This window comes from Octopus bimaculoides, chromosome Z, assembly GCF_046866305.1.
Source record: "Octopus bimaculoides isolate indiv1 chromosome Z, ASM4686630v1, whole genome shotgun sequence".
Classification (NCBI taxonomy): Eukaryota; Metazoa; Mollusca; class Cephalopoda; order Octopoda; family Octopodidae; genus Octopus; species Octopus bimaculoides.
Window position 1 is genome coordinate 51,829,691 of NC_142944.1, and position 21,282 is coordinate 51,850,972.

Below are 21,282 nucleotides of genomic sequence, written 5' to 3' on the forward strand. Positions count from 1 at the left end.
AGTAGTAGCAGCAGCAATAAGTTGTAGACGTAGTAGTGGTAAGGGAGACAGTAGTGAGAAAGTAGTGAGAGTAACAGACATAGAGTGGCGGCAATAGTATCGGTAAACTTAATAAGAATAGTGCTTGTAGAATTTAATTGTAATTTAGTTGAGGTTTACATAAAAATAGAAAAAATCTTCAACTAGTAACTCTCGCCATTAGAGAGCCGTGAAGGGAGACAATAACACATGCGTATACACTAAAGGTTATTAAATAAGAAACGTCAAATCGAACCTTTATTAGGTTCCTATCTTTCAGCTACGACCCTACTTTGGTATCTTTCCAAAATTTTTCTTTTTTCTTTTTTGAAACAGTGGATCTCAAAGCTTATAAAACTATATAAAAAAAAAAGAATTTAAATATTGGATTGACCGCCCATCCTTCCGTTTTATTTTAGTCGATTGTGTGTGACACTTATTCTGAGATAACTTCATTTTGATGCCTTATCTTAGAATACGTTTTCGAAGAAGAGATGGTGATAATGTTGAAATTTTGTTTTATTATTGTTTTCTCTTTTTTAATAAGAAAAGAAACCCATATCTTTTTTAGCTAGTCAATAAGGATCTTCCTGATTTGACGGACACCACTTGTTTTCTTAACGAAGCACTTTCAAACTTGGGATATTGGTAGAATGTGTCATATAAAACAACTTTTTCTCTTAGCCTTCTTAACAAAAATTTGTACATCGCAAGTTATTTCATGTTAAAGTTGTCGTATTTCTGTAATTTCAACCAGTCACTGACGTCTATTCAGCTGAATACAGTTACTGCTGTTTTTGTAAACAATAATTTTTGCCAGTGTCAAGAGTGTTATTCCCTGTTTAATTTAAATTTCTCATGATCATTGTATAACAAAAAAGTGATCTAAGACATTACCTCGGGGCCGTATTCACGAGTAATGGGAAGCGGGAAACTGAATTGGTTGTGAGAATTGCTGTTGTCGGCATAGTAATGCGGCAGCTTCAGCATTCGATCACGATAAAAAGACGGGTTACTAAAAGAACCAGACTTGATGCCTTCGCTTTAGTTTCCGCGCCTATCTATACCTATGGTTATGAATGATCAAATGGGGTTCCTTTAAAGCAGGGGTTCTCAACAATTTTTTTTTATCAATGGACACCTTTGATTTCTATTTTATCCTGGTGGACCCTCATAGCCATTAAAAGCTAGTTTTATAGAAACTTCTTTCAAAATTCCTATTTTGTTTTTCACTCATTAACTTGTCTAGGTTGAACTATGTAAAGTGTCAGAGAAAGAAACCTAGCTAGTTTCATGCAATGCGTATTAATACATACATTTACAGCAAAATTTATTCAGGGGCCCTTAAAGTACTATTGTAGATCCCTTTTTCATGTTAGATAAGGAATATCAATCAGCGTATTGTCATCCATTGATCTATCCATCTTCCCGTCCATTATTTCGGAGGTACCTTCTCAGTGAGGTCCTATCAAAAGCAACCGTCAGAAGCACTTTTCGGTTGAATTCCTAAGCGTGATCAACTGAGACAATGGTTATTATTAAACTATCTCATTCATGGTCTACCACTAGGTCTCCAGTTGGCTGGCTCAGCTTGAAGAATTCATCTTATGAGTCTTTCCTACGCCATTAAAATCGTACGACTGTAGTACCGTAGCTGTGACATCTCAATGCAAGAAGTAACGATTCGACCTCTAGAGAATCCTTGGTTTCCGAGCTACACATAGAGATCTTTTAAATCAGTGGTCCTCAAACGGGGTCCAAACAAGATTTTGGGGGATCCACACAACAAATTAGTAAATTGTGCCAAATATTAAAATTTTCGATAAATGCTGGCAGCCAAACAGAAAGGATCCTGAAGTTGGAAGGTACTGTAGCAATACCTAGGATTCGAACCCTATTCGCTTAGTTTTCAGGCTACTACAATTGAAACATGCAATTATCACGTTTATGTTCTATTTATCGATCAATCAACGTGTGGAAAATCACACCACAAAGAACAAAAGTAAATGTCCTTGAGATTCGTGCGCTTTTTTCATGTGATAAGCAGTATCCGTGAAGATCTAAGTGCTGAGGTTCGAGACCACCACAGAGAACAGACATCTCACTTTTTGCCAAGCAAGCCAGATCAATCGCAGAAGTTAAGACACTCGCCAGAGAGCAATACATAATTCTCGGTACCTGCGAAACCTCGTTATGAAGTATAACTTGTCTCTAATGCACTTCTCTATGCCAGCTCTATAAACTTAATTTCCTTACCTCTCACTATACAAAGCCTTGAGTAGATTCGGTTAAACTCATCTCGATGTCTTTTGCTCCAAGGTTTGGCTGAGCAAACAGTTAACGATGCGTAATTTCACTTCTCGTCACAAGCAAGCCAGAAATGAGAGTAGATTCGAATAAACTCACATCTCGAGTTTCCTTCAAGACCAATTCGTTCCTGTCTCTAGAGTAAACTCTTAATGACTAGAATTTAGACACTATAAAAGTCGCTCCCGATATCTTAAGTCTTTCTGCAGTGAATATCTGAAAATTCATGTATATATACGTTCAGCCTTTTCTTAAGTAAATATATTATAAAATGTTCGGGAGTTTTGTTCCTGTTTACAGCACATGCAACCGGCTTAATCTGCAAGAAGGCACGAGCTACTTACGCTGATTTGCTGCAGCAGACGCCATGCTCTTGTACGGACGAGGTATCGGGCGAGCCGTTTTAAGCTAGTTGGGTCTAGTTCGAGAATTTTAAAAAGAGGACCAGCATTCACTATCTTGTTGGGCATGGTGAGGCAGCGAGAGCAAATATGAAGGCAGTTGAAGATTACCTCAAAACTTTTGTCGGAATTGTAGCAGCCGAAAGATACATCCCTCAGCAAGTCTTCAACTGTGACGAGACAGTCCAAATAGGACTTATAAAGCAGCAGAGAAGAAGCGGATGCCAGTCAACAAACCCATGAAAGATAGGTTAACCTCCGCACTGTGCGCCAATGCGAGCGGCGACTTCAAGATTAAGCCGTCGCTTGTTTATCGTTCAGAAAACCCCAGAGCCTTTAAGTCACATAAGATTCTGAAAAAAAAAAATGCAGGTTATGTGGAGGGTAAATACAAGGGCATGGGTCACCTAGCAGTTCTTTGTGGAGTGAGTGAATTTGGTCTTTGGTCCTGATATTAAGAAATATCTCCAGGAAAATAACCAACCTCTGCAAGCCCTTCTTGTCCTGGATGCACCTGCTTACCTACCTAACCTCGAAGATGACATCTTTGAAGGGTTCAAGTTTATAAAGGTTCCCTACCTCCCACCCAACACCACCCCTATCCTGCGAGTAATTTGAGTTACGAGCTCCGTCACGGAACGAATTAAACTCGTAAGTCAAGGTACCACTGTATGTGCGTGTGTGTGTGTGTGTGTGTGTGTGTGCATGTATGTATGTATGTATGTATGTATGTATGTATACGTGTGCGCGCGTGCACACACCAGTTTTTCTTTTCTTATTGAATTCCAATATGATCGTAATCTACACCATCTGGAAAGTATTTGACAAAAATATAAATTTTTCTGAGAGTTATGAGGAAATAAAACCAGGAGTTGAAGGAGGCACACTAGTGTAGGTATACCCGTAGTAGCAATCTCGTCGTATATGCGTTTCTGCGTATATTTCATTTTTCAGGGTTCGATAAACTAAAGTAGCAGTTAAGGTTAAGTTTTCCTATAAAGCATTCTGAATATGAATGTAAAAGACGAGAAAGGGTAAGGCTAAATACCCTATCATCAACCAAACCCAAATTTGTGACCTTGTGTCAATGTTAAAATATAAATATCTATACCGGAAGTAAACAAACCGGAAGTAAACAAACCGGAAGTTGATATATGTTGCTAAAGAACATAGGTTTGTGGTTGATAACGTTTGCACACATTGGAACAACATACCATCAAAAGTCAAAAGATGAACTATCATTTGACGACGACGACTCAAAGAGGTTAACTTTACGTTCTCTCTGATGTTTCAGTTAGTCTTTGTTTAATTATTAATGAAGTTAGCCATGCTGTCAAGCAAAACACCTTTCCTCATCCAGAAACCGGCTCATTTATATCGGAAACTTCTAAGGGACATTAAGAAACTTCCCAAAGAAAGTCAATCACATTATAAACATCATGTAAGACAGGTATGTGGTTGAGGTATGTTATGTTCTTTGAACACACATCTCTAATTAAATAATCAACTATAAACGATGTTTACAGTCGATTATTTACGTTCTGAGTTCAAATGTCGCCGAGGTCGACCCTCATCCTTTCAGGATCGATGATCTAATTACTAATTGAGTACTGAAGTCAATGTAATCGACTACACCCCTTTCCCAAAATTTCAGATTTTGTGCCTATGTGGTTTTGTGGGATTTCTATGAGCAACTCTTGGGAGTCTCCTTCTTTTGGGGAATTTTCCAGTTAGAATTTATATTATCGCTTTTACTATTTGCACGCATCTATTTATATAACTCTTTATTGTATTGTTCTGGATCGTTTCCGATGTTTTTTTTTATGACCTAGTAAGTGGTAGATAAAGAAAGCTTTATCATTAAGGCGGCGAGCTGGCAGAATCGTTAGCACGCCGGGCAAAAGGCTTAGCAGCATTTCGTTCGTTCTCAAGTTCTGAGTTCAAATTCCGCCGAGGTCGACCTTGTCTTTCATCCTTTCGGGGTCGATGAAATAAGTACCAGTGATGCACTTGGATCGATGAAATCACTAGTCCCCATCCCCTAACGTTTCAGGCCTTGTACCTATAGTAGAAAAAATTATTATTATTGGCGGAATTCTGCCATACCATAAAAGCCCCTTATCACTTTTTTTTTCTGGTGGTGGTGGGGAATTTTTACAAAATTTTTGCGAATTTGTGTTCTACATATTGAAATTCATACGATTATGCAAAAACAAATTTAAAATAAAATTCCAATTCCCTTTTTATCCTCCTCCCATAAATCCTAAAATTTTCACTGTTTTTCGATTTTTTTAAAAATCACAGTTTTAAAATATGGACGGTCAGAATATGCAATTTGTTTCTGCTTATAATTTCAAAATAATTTTTGAAATCGAAATTCAAAATATGTAAAAAAAAAAAAAAATTGTGCATATAGGCGTAGGAGTAGCTGTGTGGTAAGTAGCTTGCTTACCAACCACATGGTTCTGGGTTCAGTCCCACTGCGTGGCACATTGGGCAAGTGTCTTCTACTATAGCCTTGGACTAACGAAAGCCTTGTGAGTGGATTTGGTAGATGGAAACTGAAAGGAGCCCATCGTATATATATATATATATATATATATGTGTGTGTGTATGTATATGTTTGTGTGTCTGTGTTTGTCCCCACAATATCGCTTGACAACTGATGCTGGTGTGCTTACGTCCTCTCGACAAAAGAGACTGATAGAATAAGTCCTGGGGTCAATTTGCTCGACTAAAGGCGGTGCTCCAGCATGGTCACAGTCACATGACTGAAGCATGTAAAAGAGTAAAAGAATATACACAATCTATTATCTATTCTGAATTGAAGCACACTATATAGTCAGTCATAAGTTACAGTTATTTTCAAAAAAGTCCTGCATATGAGATGGTATCAAAAGGTTCCCGGACAAGTTACGTTTAATAAAAGATAACTTATTTACTTACGTTTTACCATCATCTCCTTTGAAATAGTTACCTTGCACAGCAATACACTGGTCCCAGCATTCCTACCACTTCTGGAATCCAGCCTGGAAGTCCTTTCCCATAAGCAAGTTGAGGACCTTCTGTGATTCGCTCTTGATCTTGACAACAATGTTAAAACTGACCTTTGAGCTGTATTTTCATCTTGGAGAAGAGATGGAAGTTTGAAGGTGCTAAATCTGGTGAATAGGACATGTGCAGAAGCAATACCATTTTGTTTTTGGTGAGAAACTCATGAGTGAGGAGGGCTTGGTGACAGGATGCATTGTCGTCATGAAGAATTCACTGTGGATGCAACTATGTGCTGCCATCTGTTGGTATGCTACAGAACTAGTCTGAGAACTTCTTGATACCACCTCATTTTTGTGTTCAACACACTGGGCCTTAGAAAATTACTATTTGTAAATCTCACGTGAGATATTCAGTAACAGTACTTTGTAGTAAAGATTGTTTGCCAACATAACATGTTTGAAAAAAAAATTTTTTTAATATAAGGGCACAAATCATGTTGTATAGCCAGTTAGAGACGATGTCTCCTGGGGCTAAATTGCAGCAACATTCGTCCTAAACCAGGACTACCATGTTATGTTGGCAAACAATCTTTTCTACACACTAGGCCTTGTACGGTTACGCAAAAAAAAAAGAAGAAATTGTTTTGATTAGAATTTTCTCACCCCCTATCACCCTACAAATCCTTACAGATGATCGAATTGAGTGTTTTCTGAGAATGTGCACTTTCAAATGTTCCTCAAAATTACATGTATTAGATGTAAAATGTCTGGCAAGTTCCGTTGAACTGCTGCTATTATGCTTAATGTCATGCCCCCACACCTATTGAACCTTTTATTTAATTGTTCTGTTGTGCAACCAACATAAATCAAGTGGTGCTTTTTGCTGCGTACACCAAATTTGAATCTTTATATGTCCCACCTTCTTTATAAATCTTAACATTTCTGTTGTGGTTTGTTGCTGGACAATGAACAGGGCTTACTTCCCTTGCGGCAGTTTTTCTAGATGCATCCTTCAGAAACTCCAATTTTCTTCGGCTTAGAGGTAGTGGTTAATAGTTTTATTATATTTTTATTGTATCTAAAGTCTACAATAAGCAGATAAGGGAATATTTACATTATTTACATTTGACGGATATTTGTCCTCATCTTGGGGAAATTTCGAACCTAGGTTCTCATTCCTAAGGTATTTTTGGATGTTGTTGTTATTATTATTATTATTATTATTATTATTATTATTCAGGTCACTACCTGGAATCGAACTCGGAATCTTGGGGTTAGTAGCCTGCGCTCTTAACCACTACGCCATATGCCCATGGGCATATTTGAGGACAAATATCTGTCAATTGTAAATAATGTAAATAGTGTACATAATTCCTCATCTCTTAAATATAGAACTATTAAGAGAATATTTGTTTGAAACAAAGATATTTTTCTGAAAGATGCTGGTAATTCTCATGCAAAACTTTTGAAATGCCCGCAAAATTTTATTACCACTTAGTCACTAAAAGAATTTGATCACAAATTTTATTTTGGTTTCTAAAATTGTGTGAAACTTTGACTTTCCTTCCTGATTTCAGCTATGTCATTTGTGATTTCTTTTAATCATGATTCACTGTAACCACATTTGACATAATGGCATACAAAAGCATTTGCATGTTTCCAATAATCGCCTATGTCTTTTAAATCCATTTTATCTTCAAAAATTGGGATTTTGAATTGTATGATGTGGATGATCAGAATGGTGGTGGAGGTAAATGTTGGGTGATGTGGTCTTTCAAAATAACTCTGTCACTATTCTGTCTTCTGAAAACTTAACTTTTGTGTCCAAAAACACAACACTAGATTTTGGAAAACTAGATGTGAATTTTATATTGGACTTAAAGCCACAGCTTTCTTGTGTAACAGTTACTGAACTGCAAGAAGTAAAACTAAACTGTTCTGTAACACTTCCCAGACAAAAAGGACACCATCTATGAACAGTAACCAGAGTATTGGTTCATGACTGTGCAGGGATTTGAATGTCTCCATTAACTGTACAATTCTATATTTAAGAGATAAGGAATTATGTACATTATTTACATTTGACAGATATTTGTCCTCATCTGTAACTAGGTCTAAAAAATAACAATTATCACCCTAGATTCTTTGAGAAAGAAAACAAAAGTTATCAGAACCGCTTCAGTGGGCTAAAGTTATTAACTCTTTAGTATTCAGATTACTCCATCAAATGTAATGCTTATTTATTCACATTGTTTTAAATTAATGATATATTAGAAAATCACTATTTTCTAATTTATAAATCAGTGACTAGAGCTGAGTGGGGGTGCTAGATTCCCTTGTTTCGAAAATATAAGGACATAGATGGTGTCATAGCCAGCTGGAGACGATTCTCCTGGGGCTAAATTACAGCTACATTTGTCCTAAACCAGGACTGTCATGTTATGTTGGCAAACAATCTTTACTACAAAGTACTGTTGCTGAATATCTCTTGTTGTGAGATTTAAAAATAGTAATTTTCTAATTTATAGATCAATGACTAGTTGTCACTTTGAAAACTATATATTTAAAACGGGAATTTGGCAGCGCCACCTCTAGCCAAACAATTTCTCCTCTGTTACACGTCAATTTTTTCATTTGCTACCCAACATTATGTGTGTTTGTTTCAGTCTGTGTTTTTTTTGTTATTGTGTGATATGTTACGTATATTTGAACTGTTGTCGTTTGACAAACAGTAATTTTCACCCTACGGGGCTGAAAGTTTCTGAATACTGTTTTTTTTTGTGAACTGTTATTATTAACATTTACGGGTGATTTTTGAAAAAATTTTTTCTTGTCATTTGTCATTTGTGACAAGTGTCTAACATGGATTTTGACCTCACGTCGAACCAAGGTTTTCCTGAGATGGGAGAAGGTAAAAACAATGAAAAATTCAAGGATACCCAGGAAAAAACAAAGTTTTTCGGCCGCCGTGGGTGGAAATTTCGTTGAACTGGAAGTAGCCATGAACAAGCTCTTCCAGTTCAGAAGTTTAATCGAGAAAAGTGGTGAGGAAACTAAGTTAGTACCACCCCCTGAAACTGTTCAGGCTATACAAGAAAAAATGTCTTCTATGCTTGATGACTGTAAGCAACTGGAAGGAATGAATGTTCACTCAAGCACAATGAGACCTGTACTACTTGTTAATTGATGTGGTCCAATTCTACTCCATGACAACACTTGACTTCACATTTCCAGGATGACATTGCAGAAGCTCACACAAGACCTTGCCACATCTTCCATATTCTCCTGATCTTTCATCCACCAGCCACCACTTTAACAAGTATCTAGACACTTATTTAAGGCAAAAATCCTTCCGTTCCAAAACTGCGGTTGAAACTGAATTCAAGGATTTCTTGGCATCATAATCTTTGGATTTTTATTGAAGAGGCATAAATGAACTTGTTAATTGATGGAAGAAAGGCATAGCTGCTCAGAGATCATATTTTCAGTAATTAAACCTTTGTATAGTTCAGTTTTTCAAGAATATAGGTTTATTTAAAAAATTGGTCATTATTTTCTGAACGACCTAATAACTGGCTGACCTCTTTGGAATATAAACACATAATATATATGAAGTATGACTAATAGAATGAGCAGTAAGCAAATGATGGAAAGCTTCTGTAACTCATTTGTATTTGAATAATTTCATTATTATTTTTTTTTTCTAATGTTCACTTTTCCATGCTTGCTTGAGACAGATTTTCTATGGCTTGATGCTTTTCCTGTTGCAAAACCACTTGTTTCCAGGCAAGGTAATATTTCCCCATGACTGGACAAGGTTTCATAAAAGACTGGAAACAAATGACAGTGACACCCACATCTATCATGTGATGTCAAGATGAGGACACACACACAAGATGTTCTTTTCAGTTTCCATCTACCAGATCCTCTTACAAGGATTTGATCAACCTGGGGCTATAGTAGAAGACTCTTGCACAAGGTGCCATGCAGTGGGACTGAACATGGTTGGGAAGCAAACACCTTAACCCTATGGACTTATATTAAGTTTTGCACTATTTAGTTTAATGTGTAGAAACTTTTTTTTGTCGGCACTCCGTCGCTTACGACATCGAGGGTTCCAGTTGATCCTATCAACGGAACAGCCTGCTCATGAAATTAACGTGCAAGTGGCTGAGCACTCCACAGACAAGTGTACCCTTAACGTAGTTCTCAGGGATATTCAGTGTGACACAGTGTGACAAGGCTGACCCTTTGAATTACAGGCACAACAGAAACAGGAAGTAAGAGTGAGAGAAAGTTGTGGTGGAAGAGTACAGCAGGGTTCGCCACCATCCCCTGCCGGAACCTCGTGGAGCTTTAGGTGTTTTCGCTCAATAAACATTCACAATGCCCGGTCTGGGAATCGAAACCACGATCCTATGACCACGAGTCCGCTGCCCTAACCACTGGGCCATTGCGTCTCCACTGTGTAGAAACTATAAAGGAAACATTGTTGATGTAATGTTAAATTTTTTTCTTACACAGGTGATTTGAAAATATTAGCATGTCGATTCTGATTCTTTTCCATCTATGCAGGGATTCAACAGCCATGCAGATGAAACTGATCCTAGCCGAATAAGTCAAATAATGTCCAGAGCACTTGATGATATGGATTGGCTAATTAAAAAGGTATTTATGTTATAATTGCAAATTCAGATATTGCAACATTACTACCATCGTGAAGTATATTTGCCACTTAAATGTGGCTAACCCTTAAGAGTTGATGCTACTGTAGCTTGTAGCCCCAGGAAGACACCTCCTCCAGCTGGCTATTGACACACTATCTGTGCCCTATCAGTATTTGCAGAAAGTGTGTCAATAGCCAGCTGGAGGAGGTGTCTTCCTGGGGCTACAAGCTACAGTAGCATCAACTCTTAAGGGTTAGCCACATTTAAGTGGCAAATGTACTTCACGATGTCGTGCAGCTACTGTTTATACCTGGCTCAGAGATTTATTATTGATTACTATCATCATTATTGTTTTTCTGTTTATTTGTTAAACCAGTCTATAGTACAGATGCTGTATGGTAGGTAGACCTATGCAACTGATGTCTTCATCTCACATTTAAAGCTCATTCATTTTAATTATTTCTGAAGTCTACCAAGGTTAATCTCTTCTGCATCATTCACAATACATCCTGGTGCGATTATCATCTGTTTGTTGTTTTCTCAACTCTGTTGTGGTAACTCTTTCTGTTCATTTGCTTTCAATGTGTGTGTGTGTGTTTTGTCTCCTTGGCCGAGAGTTGCAAGCAAGGGACACCATTATGTGAGCAATGTCATTCACTTTCAGTCTCCTGTGAAAGCATACACAACCACAGAAAAATATTTTGCTTGAAAATAGGTGAGAGTTGATTGCAGGAAGAGCATCTGGCCATAGAAAACCTGTTTCAATGAATCCTATTCTATGCAAGTATAAAAAAAAATTAACTTGAAAACAATATATACTGGTTTGTGTGGGGGTGTAAGCTAACATACTTATGTAGTAGGCCAAGAAAAAAAAATTCAACTTAATGGAAGTTACACACATAAAGAAAAAAAGTTGTTTTGGCATTAATGTCAATTTTGTGGGAAGGGAAACCCTGAGAGACAAATTCATTAAATATTAACTATATGGCAACTAATGAAGAACGAGTCTGATGTTTGATAAAAAACACTGATAACTCTGGGTGTGTTTCTGTTTTAATTATAATAACTCGTTAGTGAAACATTCTTACATGTATCCGTAGCAGTCAGTTGACAGAGGTATTAGAGCATCGGAAAGATTGCTTTGCAGTTACCATTCCTGCTATTTGCTGTTTGAATTCAAACACAGCCAGGGCCAACTTTGCCTTTTAGGTGTAGATGTGGGTGTGTAGGTAAGAAACTTGCTTCCCAACCTTGTGCTCTTGGATTCAGTATGTAATGCGCGGCACCTTGGACAAATGTCTTCTACTATAGCACCAGGCCAACGAAAACCTTATGAGTTTATTTGGTAGATGGAAATTGAAAGAAGCCCATCATATGTGTACATCATCATCATTATTATCTTTTAATGTCCGTTCTTCAAGCTTGTATGCATTGGATGGCTTGATTGGAGCTGGCAAGCCAGAGGACTGCACCAGGCTCCAGTTGTCTATACACGTATATGTCTGTGTATGTATCTGTGTGTTGTGTTTGCTTCCACCCTTGTTTGACAACTGGTGTTGGTTTGTTTACATTCCTGTAACTTGGAGGTTTGGCAAAAGGTTCTCATAGAATAAGTACCAGGCTTACAAGAGTTGATTTGTTTGACTAAATCCTTCAAGGCAGTGCCCCAGCATGGCCATCGTCCAATAAAAGAGAAAAGATACTTACCAGATGTTAGAATGATTGAGATTCATCATTTAAAGTCTGCCTTCCATGCTGGCATGGCTTGGACAGTTTAACAGGAGCTGGCCAAGCAGGAGCCTGCACCAAGCTTCACTGTCTGTTTTGGTATGGTTTTTATGGCTGGATGCCCTTCCTAACACCAACCACTTCACAGAGTGGGCTGAGTGCTTTTTATGTGAGGTCAGTTTTGGCATGGTTTTTACAGCTGGATGCCCTTCCAAATGCCAACCACTTCACAGTTTGGACTGGATGCTTTTTATGTGGCACCAGCACCAGCAGGGTCTCCAAGTAACTTTGCAAGACAAAAATTCTTTGAGAGAGGAGGAAGCATTGGAGGAGGGCATCTTGTGTCAGATGATGAAAGGTTAGTGTGTGACAGAGAGACAGAAACAGGTGTGCTGATGTAAAGGAAATACTTGGTTACCTACACAGAGGGAAAATCAAGAGAAGCGGAGAGAGAGAGAGAGAGAGAGAGTTATCAAGAAGGAGGGCAGAAACAGATGTGTTGCTGTAGGAGAGATACATGGTTACTCAGCCAGAGAGAAGAATAAGGGAAAGAGAGAGTGGGGAAACAGCAAAAGTGCGAGAGAGCAGGAGAGAGACGATGATGAAGTGCCAGGGTATTATATACCCTGGCACTTCACCATCGTCTCTCAAAGATCAGAGCATAGATTGGGATGGTAGAGTAAGGAGGAGAGAGATGAATTGTGGCAATTGCCAGGTCATGGCCTCAAGGTACGGAGGTCATAATATACATGGCCAAGTATTCCCAAGGCGTGAGTAGGGATGGGGTTTGCAGTGATTGTGAAAACTTGGGTATAAAGATGGGGTGGGGGAAAGCAGTGAGCAGGGCAGGAGAGTGTGAGACAATAATAATGAAGAGGAAAAGTGAGGAAGAGAAAGATACAGTTTAGAAGAGGAGATGCTTCTAGCATTCAGTTTTGCTGACATGGGTGGGCCTTCTTTAGAACCTCATATTGCCAGTCATCTTGGTCCATTGTCATTTCTTCCGTGAGCCCTAATATCCTGAGATTAATACTCACCACTTCATCCCAGGTCTTCCTGGGTCTCCCTCTTCCACAGGTACCATTCACTTTCAGTGACAGGCACTCCTGTATACAGCTGTCTTTACTCTTATGTATCACATGTCCAAACCAATGCATTCTCCTCTCCTGCTTACCATATTTTATTCCTCTTAGGCCCAACTTTTCTCTCAACACAGTTGCACTTGGTCATTCATGCACACTGTTGTTGCACATCCAATGTAATATACTACTTTCATTCTTCTACAGTCCACGCATGTCCTCTGCATTCAGAACCCATGTCTCCCTACCATGGAATATAGCCATTTGTGTAACAGCATCATACAATTTACCTTTCACTCTGAGAGAGAGTCCTTTTGTTGCAAACAGAGGTAGTAACTCTCTGAATTTCCTCCAGCCTATTCTAGAAATAATACTTTCAGAGTATCCATCACCGTTACTAATTTGGTCACTTAAGTAGCAAAAACTAACTACTGCTTTAAGAGCGCCTTCTGGGAATTTGGGAGAGTCTAAGTCCCACGTGCTTTTAGTGCTTATTGAAAGCAACCTTATCTGTTAAGAGATGCAGTGGAATTACAGGTAAATTATGTGTCCATGACTTACACTGGATGCAGTGAATGGAGTTACTTCCCACTATTTTCCTACATATTGAGCAGGGTCATTTACCTGACAAAAAGAGAGTCTTATCTGCTTTCTTGTTAACAGCAACTTTAGTCTTTGCCTGCTTAACTTTAAAGCCCTTTGATTCCAGGTTTTGCTTGCATACCTAGAACTTCTCCAGTTCTGCAATAAGAGTGAGGTTATCAGCATATAGCAGTTCTCATGTGCATCCAGTTTTGAATTCCTCTGTTATGACCTGGAGGATTATGGTGAATAAGAATTGATCCCTAGTGAATCCCAACTTGCATGTGACATTCATCATTGTATTCAAGGCTGACTCTCACCTTATTGACAGCACTGCTATACATGGCTTGTATGGCTCTAATGAATCACTGATTATTATCATTATTATGGGTAGTGAATTAGCTGAATCGTTAGAGCATCAGACTAAATGCTTTGTGGTATTTCTTCCAGCTGTTTACATTTTCACTTTGAATCCTGCTGTGGTTGGTCAAATCAATCGACATTTCAGTGAGGTTGATAAAATACAGTACCAATCAAGTGGGGTGTTGATGCAATCAACTAAGACCCACCTCTCAAAACGTCTAGCTTTGTGCCTAAATCAGAAACCACCATTATCATCATCATTATTATTAAAGTGGTGCAGTGGCAGAATCATTAGCACACCAGGCAAAATGCTTATTGGCATTTTGTCTGTCTTTACGTTCTGAGTTCAAATCCTGCCAAGGTCAACTTGCCTGTCATCCTCTTGTGGGTTGATAAATTAAGTACCAATGAAACACTGGGGTTGATGTAATTGACTTACTCTCCCAAAATTTCAGGCCTATAGTAGAAAGCATTATCATCATCGATAATTTGATGAGCTGGCAGAATCGTTAGCATGCCAGGCAAAAATTCGTAATGACATTTTGTCTGTCTTTATGTTCCGAGTTGTAATTTTGCCAAGGTTGACTTTGCCCCTTATCCTTTTAGGGGTCAAAATTTGTACTAGTTGAATTGTAATCGATTTACTTCCTTTCTGCAAAATTGCTGGCCTTGTGCTAAAATTTGAAGTCATTAATGTGGCAAGTTGGCAGAATTGTTAGCATGCCAGGCAAAATGCTTAGCAGTATTTCGCCTGTCTTTATGTTCTGGGTTCAAATTCTGCTGAGGTCGACTTTGCCTTTCAACTTTTTGGAGTTGATGAAATAAGCACCATTTGACTACTGGGGTTGATTTAATCAACTAACCCCTCCCCCAAAAATTTCAGGTCTTGTGCCTATAATAGGATTACTATTATCATCATTATCATCGTTAATATAATTTTTATCGTTACAGTACAGCAAATAACATGAACACTGAGAGACACTGAAATGAAGCTGATTAAATGTTTAAACCCAAGATCATCTCTGGTCAAGCAAACCTTTTCATGAACATTTATAAGAAATGGTGTTATAAATATTGTAAATTTAATTTATTAACATTAAAAAAAAAAATCTTAATTTTTATTCAGATGAAATAAAAATTCTTTAATCAAAATTTGCATCTTTCATTCAGTTAAAATCTTTTTTTTAACCATTGAGCAAGTATTTATGCTCTTCATCATTATCATTAGTGTTTTACATTTGTTTTCTATAATGGCTTTGTATTGGATGGATCTGTCCCCATACATTGTCATGTGATTTGTTAAAATCCAACAACGAAGACAACTAATCTGTGATGTGCATTTCTTTTTGTTTTCTCTCATATAAGAAGGTAAGATATATATTACTTTGATGCTCTTATAAAGAGTATTATATATATATATATATATATATATATATATATATATGATGGTCGTCCACTCGTGACCGAGGAAGACCATTGCCGACCTTCAGGAACATTGTGTGCTCTAGGACTAACTTATATTTTGCATTTGCGGCTCCGTTGGTGGCTAATGAGCCCTGCTCTTGACAAGCATACACGACTGCAAACATTGCAGACCAGCATGTATATATAAGAGCATTAAACTAATATAATTAATCTTTTGAAGATGGTCACTGCTTTCCAAGGTGCTTTCATTACTAAAGGAAATTTCAGAACGGTTTTTAGTGCAAATCTGAGAGTTGTTTTGGGACTTGTTTTGCACAAAAAAAAAAGAAAGAAAGAAAGAAAAACGAAGTCTGATCTCAATCTAAACCATGACTTGTTGGCAACTTCATCCATAACCAACCATCTAATTAGCAGAACTACATCATGGATTTCAATGTTATCTTCAACACAACACAGTCGTATCAAAGCACCAATTAGAAGCAGCAGATAATTCTGTCTCACGTCCGAGTCTACCTAGTTCTAACACTGAAATCCTTAATCACTAGCCTATGTTAGTTGGTACAGTCTTCTTCAAGATTTCCTGATGAATATAGTCTGTCTGGCATGGAGGCGCAATGGCCCAGTGGTTAGGGCAGCGGATGCGCAGTCGTAGGATCGCAGTTTTGATTCCCAGACCGGGCGTTGTGAGTGTTTATTGAGCAAAAACACCTAAAGCTCCACGAGGCTCCGGCAGGGGCTGGTGGCGAACCCTGCTGTACTCTTTCACCACAACTTTCTCTCACTCTTACTTCCTGTTTCTGTTGTGCCTGTAATTCAAAGGGTCAGCCTTGTCACACTGAATATCCCCGAGAACTACGTTAAGGGTACATGTGTCTGTGGAGTGCTCAGCCACTTGCACGTTAATTTCACGAGCAGGCTGTTCCTTTGATTGGATCAACTGGAACCCTTGACGTCGTAAGTGACGGAGTGCCAACAACAACAATAGTCTGTCTGGCAAATGTGTCTGCCAAGTTAGTGAGTAACCAAGTAGTTGGTCAGTTTCCTAAATGCTTGCATCACAGAACTTTTGAAGCCTTCATCTCAATCTTTGTATCATACTCTTCACATGGAAGCCCTCATGGCATTATCCAAGACCTTCATTAATCCTTTTGATACCCATCTGCCTGACACTACTTCTGGTTCTATGATACAAACTTAATTTTTAAAGTGATCCAAATTAAAACCTATCAACATTTTATGTCAAATTAAATTCCAGATTAACAGTTATTTTGCTAAATTCTTCATTTTCTAAGTCAGCTGAAGGGTTAAAGTAGTGAGATCACTTTCCAGAATGTTTTAAAGAGCAGTTCTGTTTATCTACTTGGCCATGGTGCAATATACCAAGATAAATGCATTATATTGTTGATTACTAGTACAGACTTAACTATTCTATCACACACCAACTAATAATACCTTATGTGTTGATTTTTCTGCTATTAACATTGGCTACCATACAACTTCATTGTTATAACTCTAAAGACTGTACTTTTGTTGTTTGACTGGATGTAATTCTGAACACAAATCTCTTCATCTCATTTCAGTATCTCCCTAATTTTTGATTAACTTTCCATCATTTTGAATTTGTTGTGGATACTGAAGTTACAGTGCACAGCAAGACAAAGAGATGGGAGAATAGCAGAGGTAGCTCATATTTAGGAGTGAGGAAGGACATTTTAGACCAAAGTAATTGGAAATTATGGTCACTGACAGATGTAGGGAAATGGAGTGGAATCAGTTTTCATGCTGACATAGTTTTCAAAGTAAAACTGAAATAGAGAGAGAGTGACCTTGTGGACAATTGATAAAAAGATGAGAGACTTGTATCTTAGAAGTAGTGTGTATTAAGAGGAAAAGGGTTAGGCACAAGTCAAATGTTTGTAAAAAAAAAAAAAAATTTTAGGCACAGGAGTGGCTGTGTGGTAAGTAGCTTGCTTACCAACCACATGGTTCCAGGTTCATTCCCACTGCGTGGCATCTTGGGCAAATGTCTTCTACTATAGCCTCGAACCAACCAAAGCCTTCTGAGTGGATTTGGTAGACGGAAACTGAAAGAAGCCCGTCGTATATATGTATATATATATATGTGTGTGTGTGTGTTTGTCCCCCTAGCATTGCTTGATAACCGATGCTGGTGTGTTTATGTCCCCGTAACTTAGCAGTTCGGCAAAAGAGACCAATAGAATAAGTACTAGGCTTACAAAGAATAAGTCCTGGGGTCGATTTGCTTGACTAAAGGCGGTGCTCCAGCATGACCGCAGTCAAATGACTGAAACCAGTAAAAGAGTAAATTTAACTTTTCTTTGTTATTTTCATGAGCTATGTGTTTAAATTTGACTGTGGGAAGAGCTAGCTGGATCTGTGTTTAAATACTTTGATCTCTTGTCTAAATGGATGGTAGTAACCATAGGCAGACTTGAAATTTGTGTGTTTGCTGGGTAGCTTCCAATGCTTAGTCATTGTCCTATCTGGCATATGCCGAGAAATAATATTTCTACCCTTTAACAAAAAATTGTACTACATGAAGTGTAGCAAGAATTAGCACTGCAAGAAAGTGAACACTTATGTCAAAAGCCCAAGAAGTAGTAAACCGGTGGTGGCATATGAAATGAGACAATTGGGCATAGCTGTTCAGATGCTGGTAATTTGGCAGGGCTAACTGGACACTGAACCCGGTTTGATGACAGTACCTTTTGGTGTTGGAGGAAAACAGATACACATGCAGAAATATACACATACAGAGGGAGTGAAAGAGGAATATTGCAATTTATTAATTGAACAAAATTTGGCTCAAACACCTTCCCTTTTCTTATATACAAAGAAATATGCTCATACATAAACAGAAAGATGGAAAACATTAAAGTGAGAAAAACATTAACACATCTGATGTCATGCTGAATCAGCAACACCGGATAGGCAGCACCAAAATATCTCATCCCTAGTAGTATGTTAGGCTTCCTTGCTTACTGACAAAGAAAAATGATTTTTTAAGTATAGCATCAGCACTAGAACGGCTTTGGCTTTCCTACAGGATTGGCGAGAACTTCTTTCATCATAGGACTGCTGGATTAGGAATACCTTTGGACTAAATAACAATTTAATGGTCAAGATACAACAAATATGAAAAGAAAAAACAAATGAGACTGAATCAATGTTTTCTTTTTGAATAAAAATATAATTTATTGTTACAAATACAAAATTTTAGGTATAGAGGCCTTTGTTAATAGTGAAAAATTCTTGTAAAGTTCACTTTTTATGGGCCAAGTTGTTTTGATTTTAAAAATAGACACCAAATAAAAGAAAATATTTTAAAGAAAGATATAAAAAAAATAAAAAATTTACATTTCAATATACAACAAATATACAAAAAAAAAAAAAAAAAAAAAATGAAATCTGAAATTAGAAGCACAATAGCTGTGAAGTTAAGGTGCTAGATTTTCAATCCTTTAATTACAATATTTCTGTTGAAATACATGACTTTTGTTTCAAATGATTAAAAAAAAAAAAAAGGCTAAAATAACTCATTATTAAATTGGTACACAGAACATAACGAGATTTTTGGGTTTTAATTTAGATAATTTTAAAACGGGAAGTTTGTATGATAGAACCAAGGGCAGTCCCAGGCAGGTTGGTATTAAAGGGGTTAATCTTATTGCTCTAGCTGTTTTGTTGTTTCAGGATCAGATGTGTTAACCATTTCAGTCAATAATCTTATTCCACTTTTACAGCTGAATAAGGAAGGCCATGAAGCTACTGAAAATATTTGATTAAAAAAGTTACAAAATGTCCAAATTTTCAAAACTCATACCACTTAAATCAGCATTAATTAAGAGCAGGGGGGGGGGGCATCCTTAAGGGCAAGAAAAGACAAAAAAACTTTAAAATGTCATAGAAATGAGGGAAAGTACAAAAGGTACATTTCACAGAAATGGCTAAGTCTTAAATATTCCATTCCAGTGCATGTAGAGAGAGGGAGAGCAGTTGGGTGGAGTAAGGGAGAGAAAATTTCAGAATATTTTTAGAAGTGCATGATTAAGAATATAGATTAAAATCTCTCCCATGTAAAAAAAAAAAAAAAAATTCTGCAAACCAAATCACATCTGATTGGGTAGTTCAATGTTTATCAGACAGTATAATAATAATAATGATACACAATATATTATTTAAGTTTGTGTAATTTTTCTTTCTTGAAAGATGTTAAAATGCAGGCATGGCCATGTGGCTAAGAAGTTTGCTTTCCTGTGCAGTCCCACTGCACGGCATGTTGGACAAATGTTTCCTCTACTAAAGCCCTTGACCAACCAATGCCTTGTGAATGGATTTCGTAGATGGAAACTGAAAGAAGCCCATCATATCTGTAATACATGTGTTTATCTTACCTTAACATTGTGTGATAGCTGTAAATGAGTTATTCATGTCCAGCCATGGAGAACTATCTTACTTGGAAAGAAGTGAGGGTTGGTAACAGAATGGGCATCAAGTCACTGAAAATTTGCCTCAAACTATATGGCTCATGCAAAAATGGAGAGTGAATGTAAAAGCAAATCATCCCCAGACTCAAACCACAGCAGATTGATAAATGCTACAGCAAAGACCATTCCCAACAGGAAACTGCATGAAATTGATGCATCAGATGAGGAAACTGAGGGTTCTGTGGCCTGCTGCTAATGAGAAACGAAGATATAAGGAGTTTGAGAACAAGGTACGTCAAGCTCTTTATAAAATGACAGGATCTACAGTGGAGAAACTGGGAAAGTTAACAAGCTTAATATATGATACAGGAAAGGAGTTATTTGGAGTGAAAGATTAGTACCTGATTAGCAAAAGGAAAGTGTGAACCAGGTAGGAGGATCAGGAAAAGGAAACAGACTGTTCTTTTCCTTCCTCAACTAAGAAAGTGAAAAAAATGTACTGCGGAAAACAAAACATCTGGTCTGTACAAAAATTAAAAAAAAGAAATGCCGTTATATGCAAAAACATGTCCGCTGATATGAGTGAAGAAAGGAAAGTAAAAGGACTCGGGAACAGTTTCTGAAGAACCTGTATGGGGTTACTAAGAAGCTGTTCACTGAACTGACGAGTGGCATTTTATTGTGCACAAAGAATTGGATGCTCATATCAAAGAAACCTACAGCGATCCATACCGTAACCAGCCACTGCTACCTCTAAATGGGCTAAAGTATCTCTTAGAACCTGATATCAAATTTCAAATTTGGGACCTCAGGCAGAAAGAGGTGAATGATTGCATGAGAAAAGCTTGAGCAAAGAGTTCTCCAGGTGATGGGATCTCGTATAAAGTATACAGATATTAATATTATCTACGAAAGAAGCTTTGTCCTACTCCGACAGGTGTGGTGCAAAGAGACTCTAGTAGAGGATTAGTGTAAGGCAGAAGGCATATACCTGCTGAAGGAGGCCAATGCAGAGATTATAAAACAGTTTAGGCCGATATCCTTATTGAATGTGGAAGACAAGATCTGTATGGGAATTCTCTCAAGAAGAACAGTGATATATCTACAGAGTAATGGATATGCTGAAGAATCTGTTCACAAGGCTGGAATCTCTGGAATTCCTGGAAGTATTGAGCATTGTTTTTTGATTTGGAAAGCAATCCAAGATGTCAAACAGAAGACAAGTCTGAATGTGGTATGGCTAGATCTAGTTAACGCATATGGCTCAGTGC

At 37.6% G+C, this 21,282-nt stretch overlaps 1 protein-coding gene across 1 annotated transcript; it reads left to right on the forward strand.

The window, feature by feature from the left end:
• On the forward strand, positions 1–15,290 carry LOC106871265 (LYR motif-containing protein 9). The gene is made up of 3 exons (XM_014917628.3): positions 1–4,176; positions 10,295–10,387; positions 15,090–15,290. Exons 1-3 carry the CDS (start codon positions 4,042–4,044, stop codon positions 15,099–15,101), a joined length of 240 nt encoding a protein of 79 aa, XP_014773114.1. The 5' UTR covers positions 1–4,041; the 3' UTR covers positions 15,102–15,290.
• Positions 15,291–21,282: the final 5,992 nt, after the last annotated feature.

Coding starts and splice junctions, on each gene's coding strand:
- LOC106871265 (XM_014917628.3), top strand. CDS start 4,042: ATGAAGTTAGCCATGCTGTCAAGCAAAACACCTTTCCTCATCCAGAAA. Junction 4,177..10,294: donor ATAAACATCATGTAAGACAG/GTATGTGGTTGA, acceptor CCATCTATGCAG/GGATTCAACAGCCATGCAGA.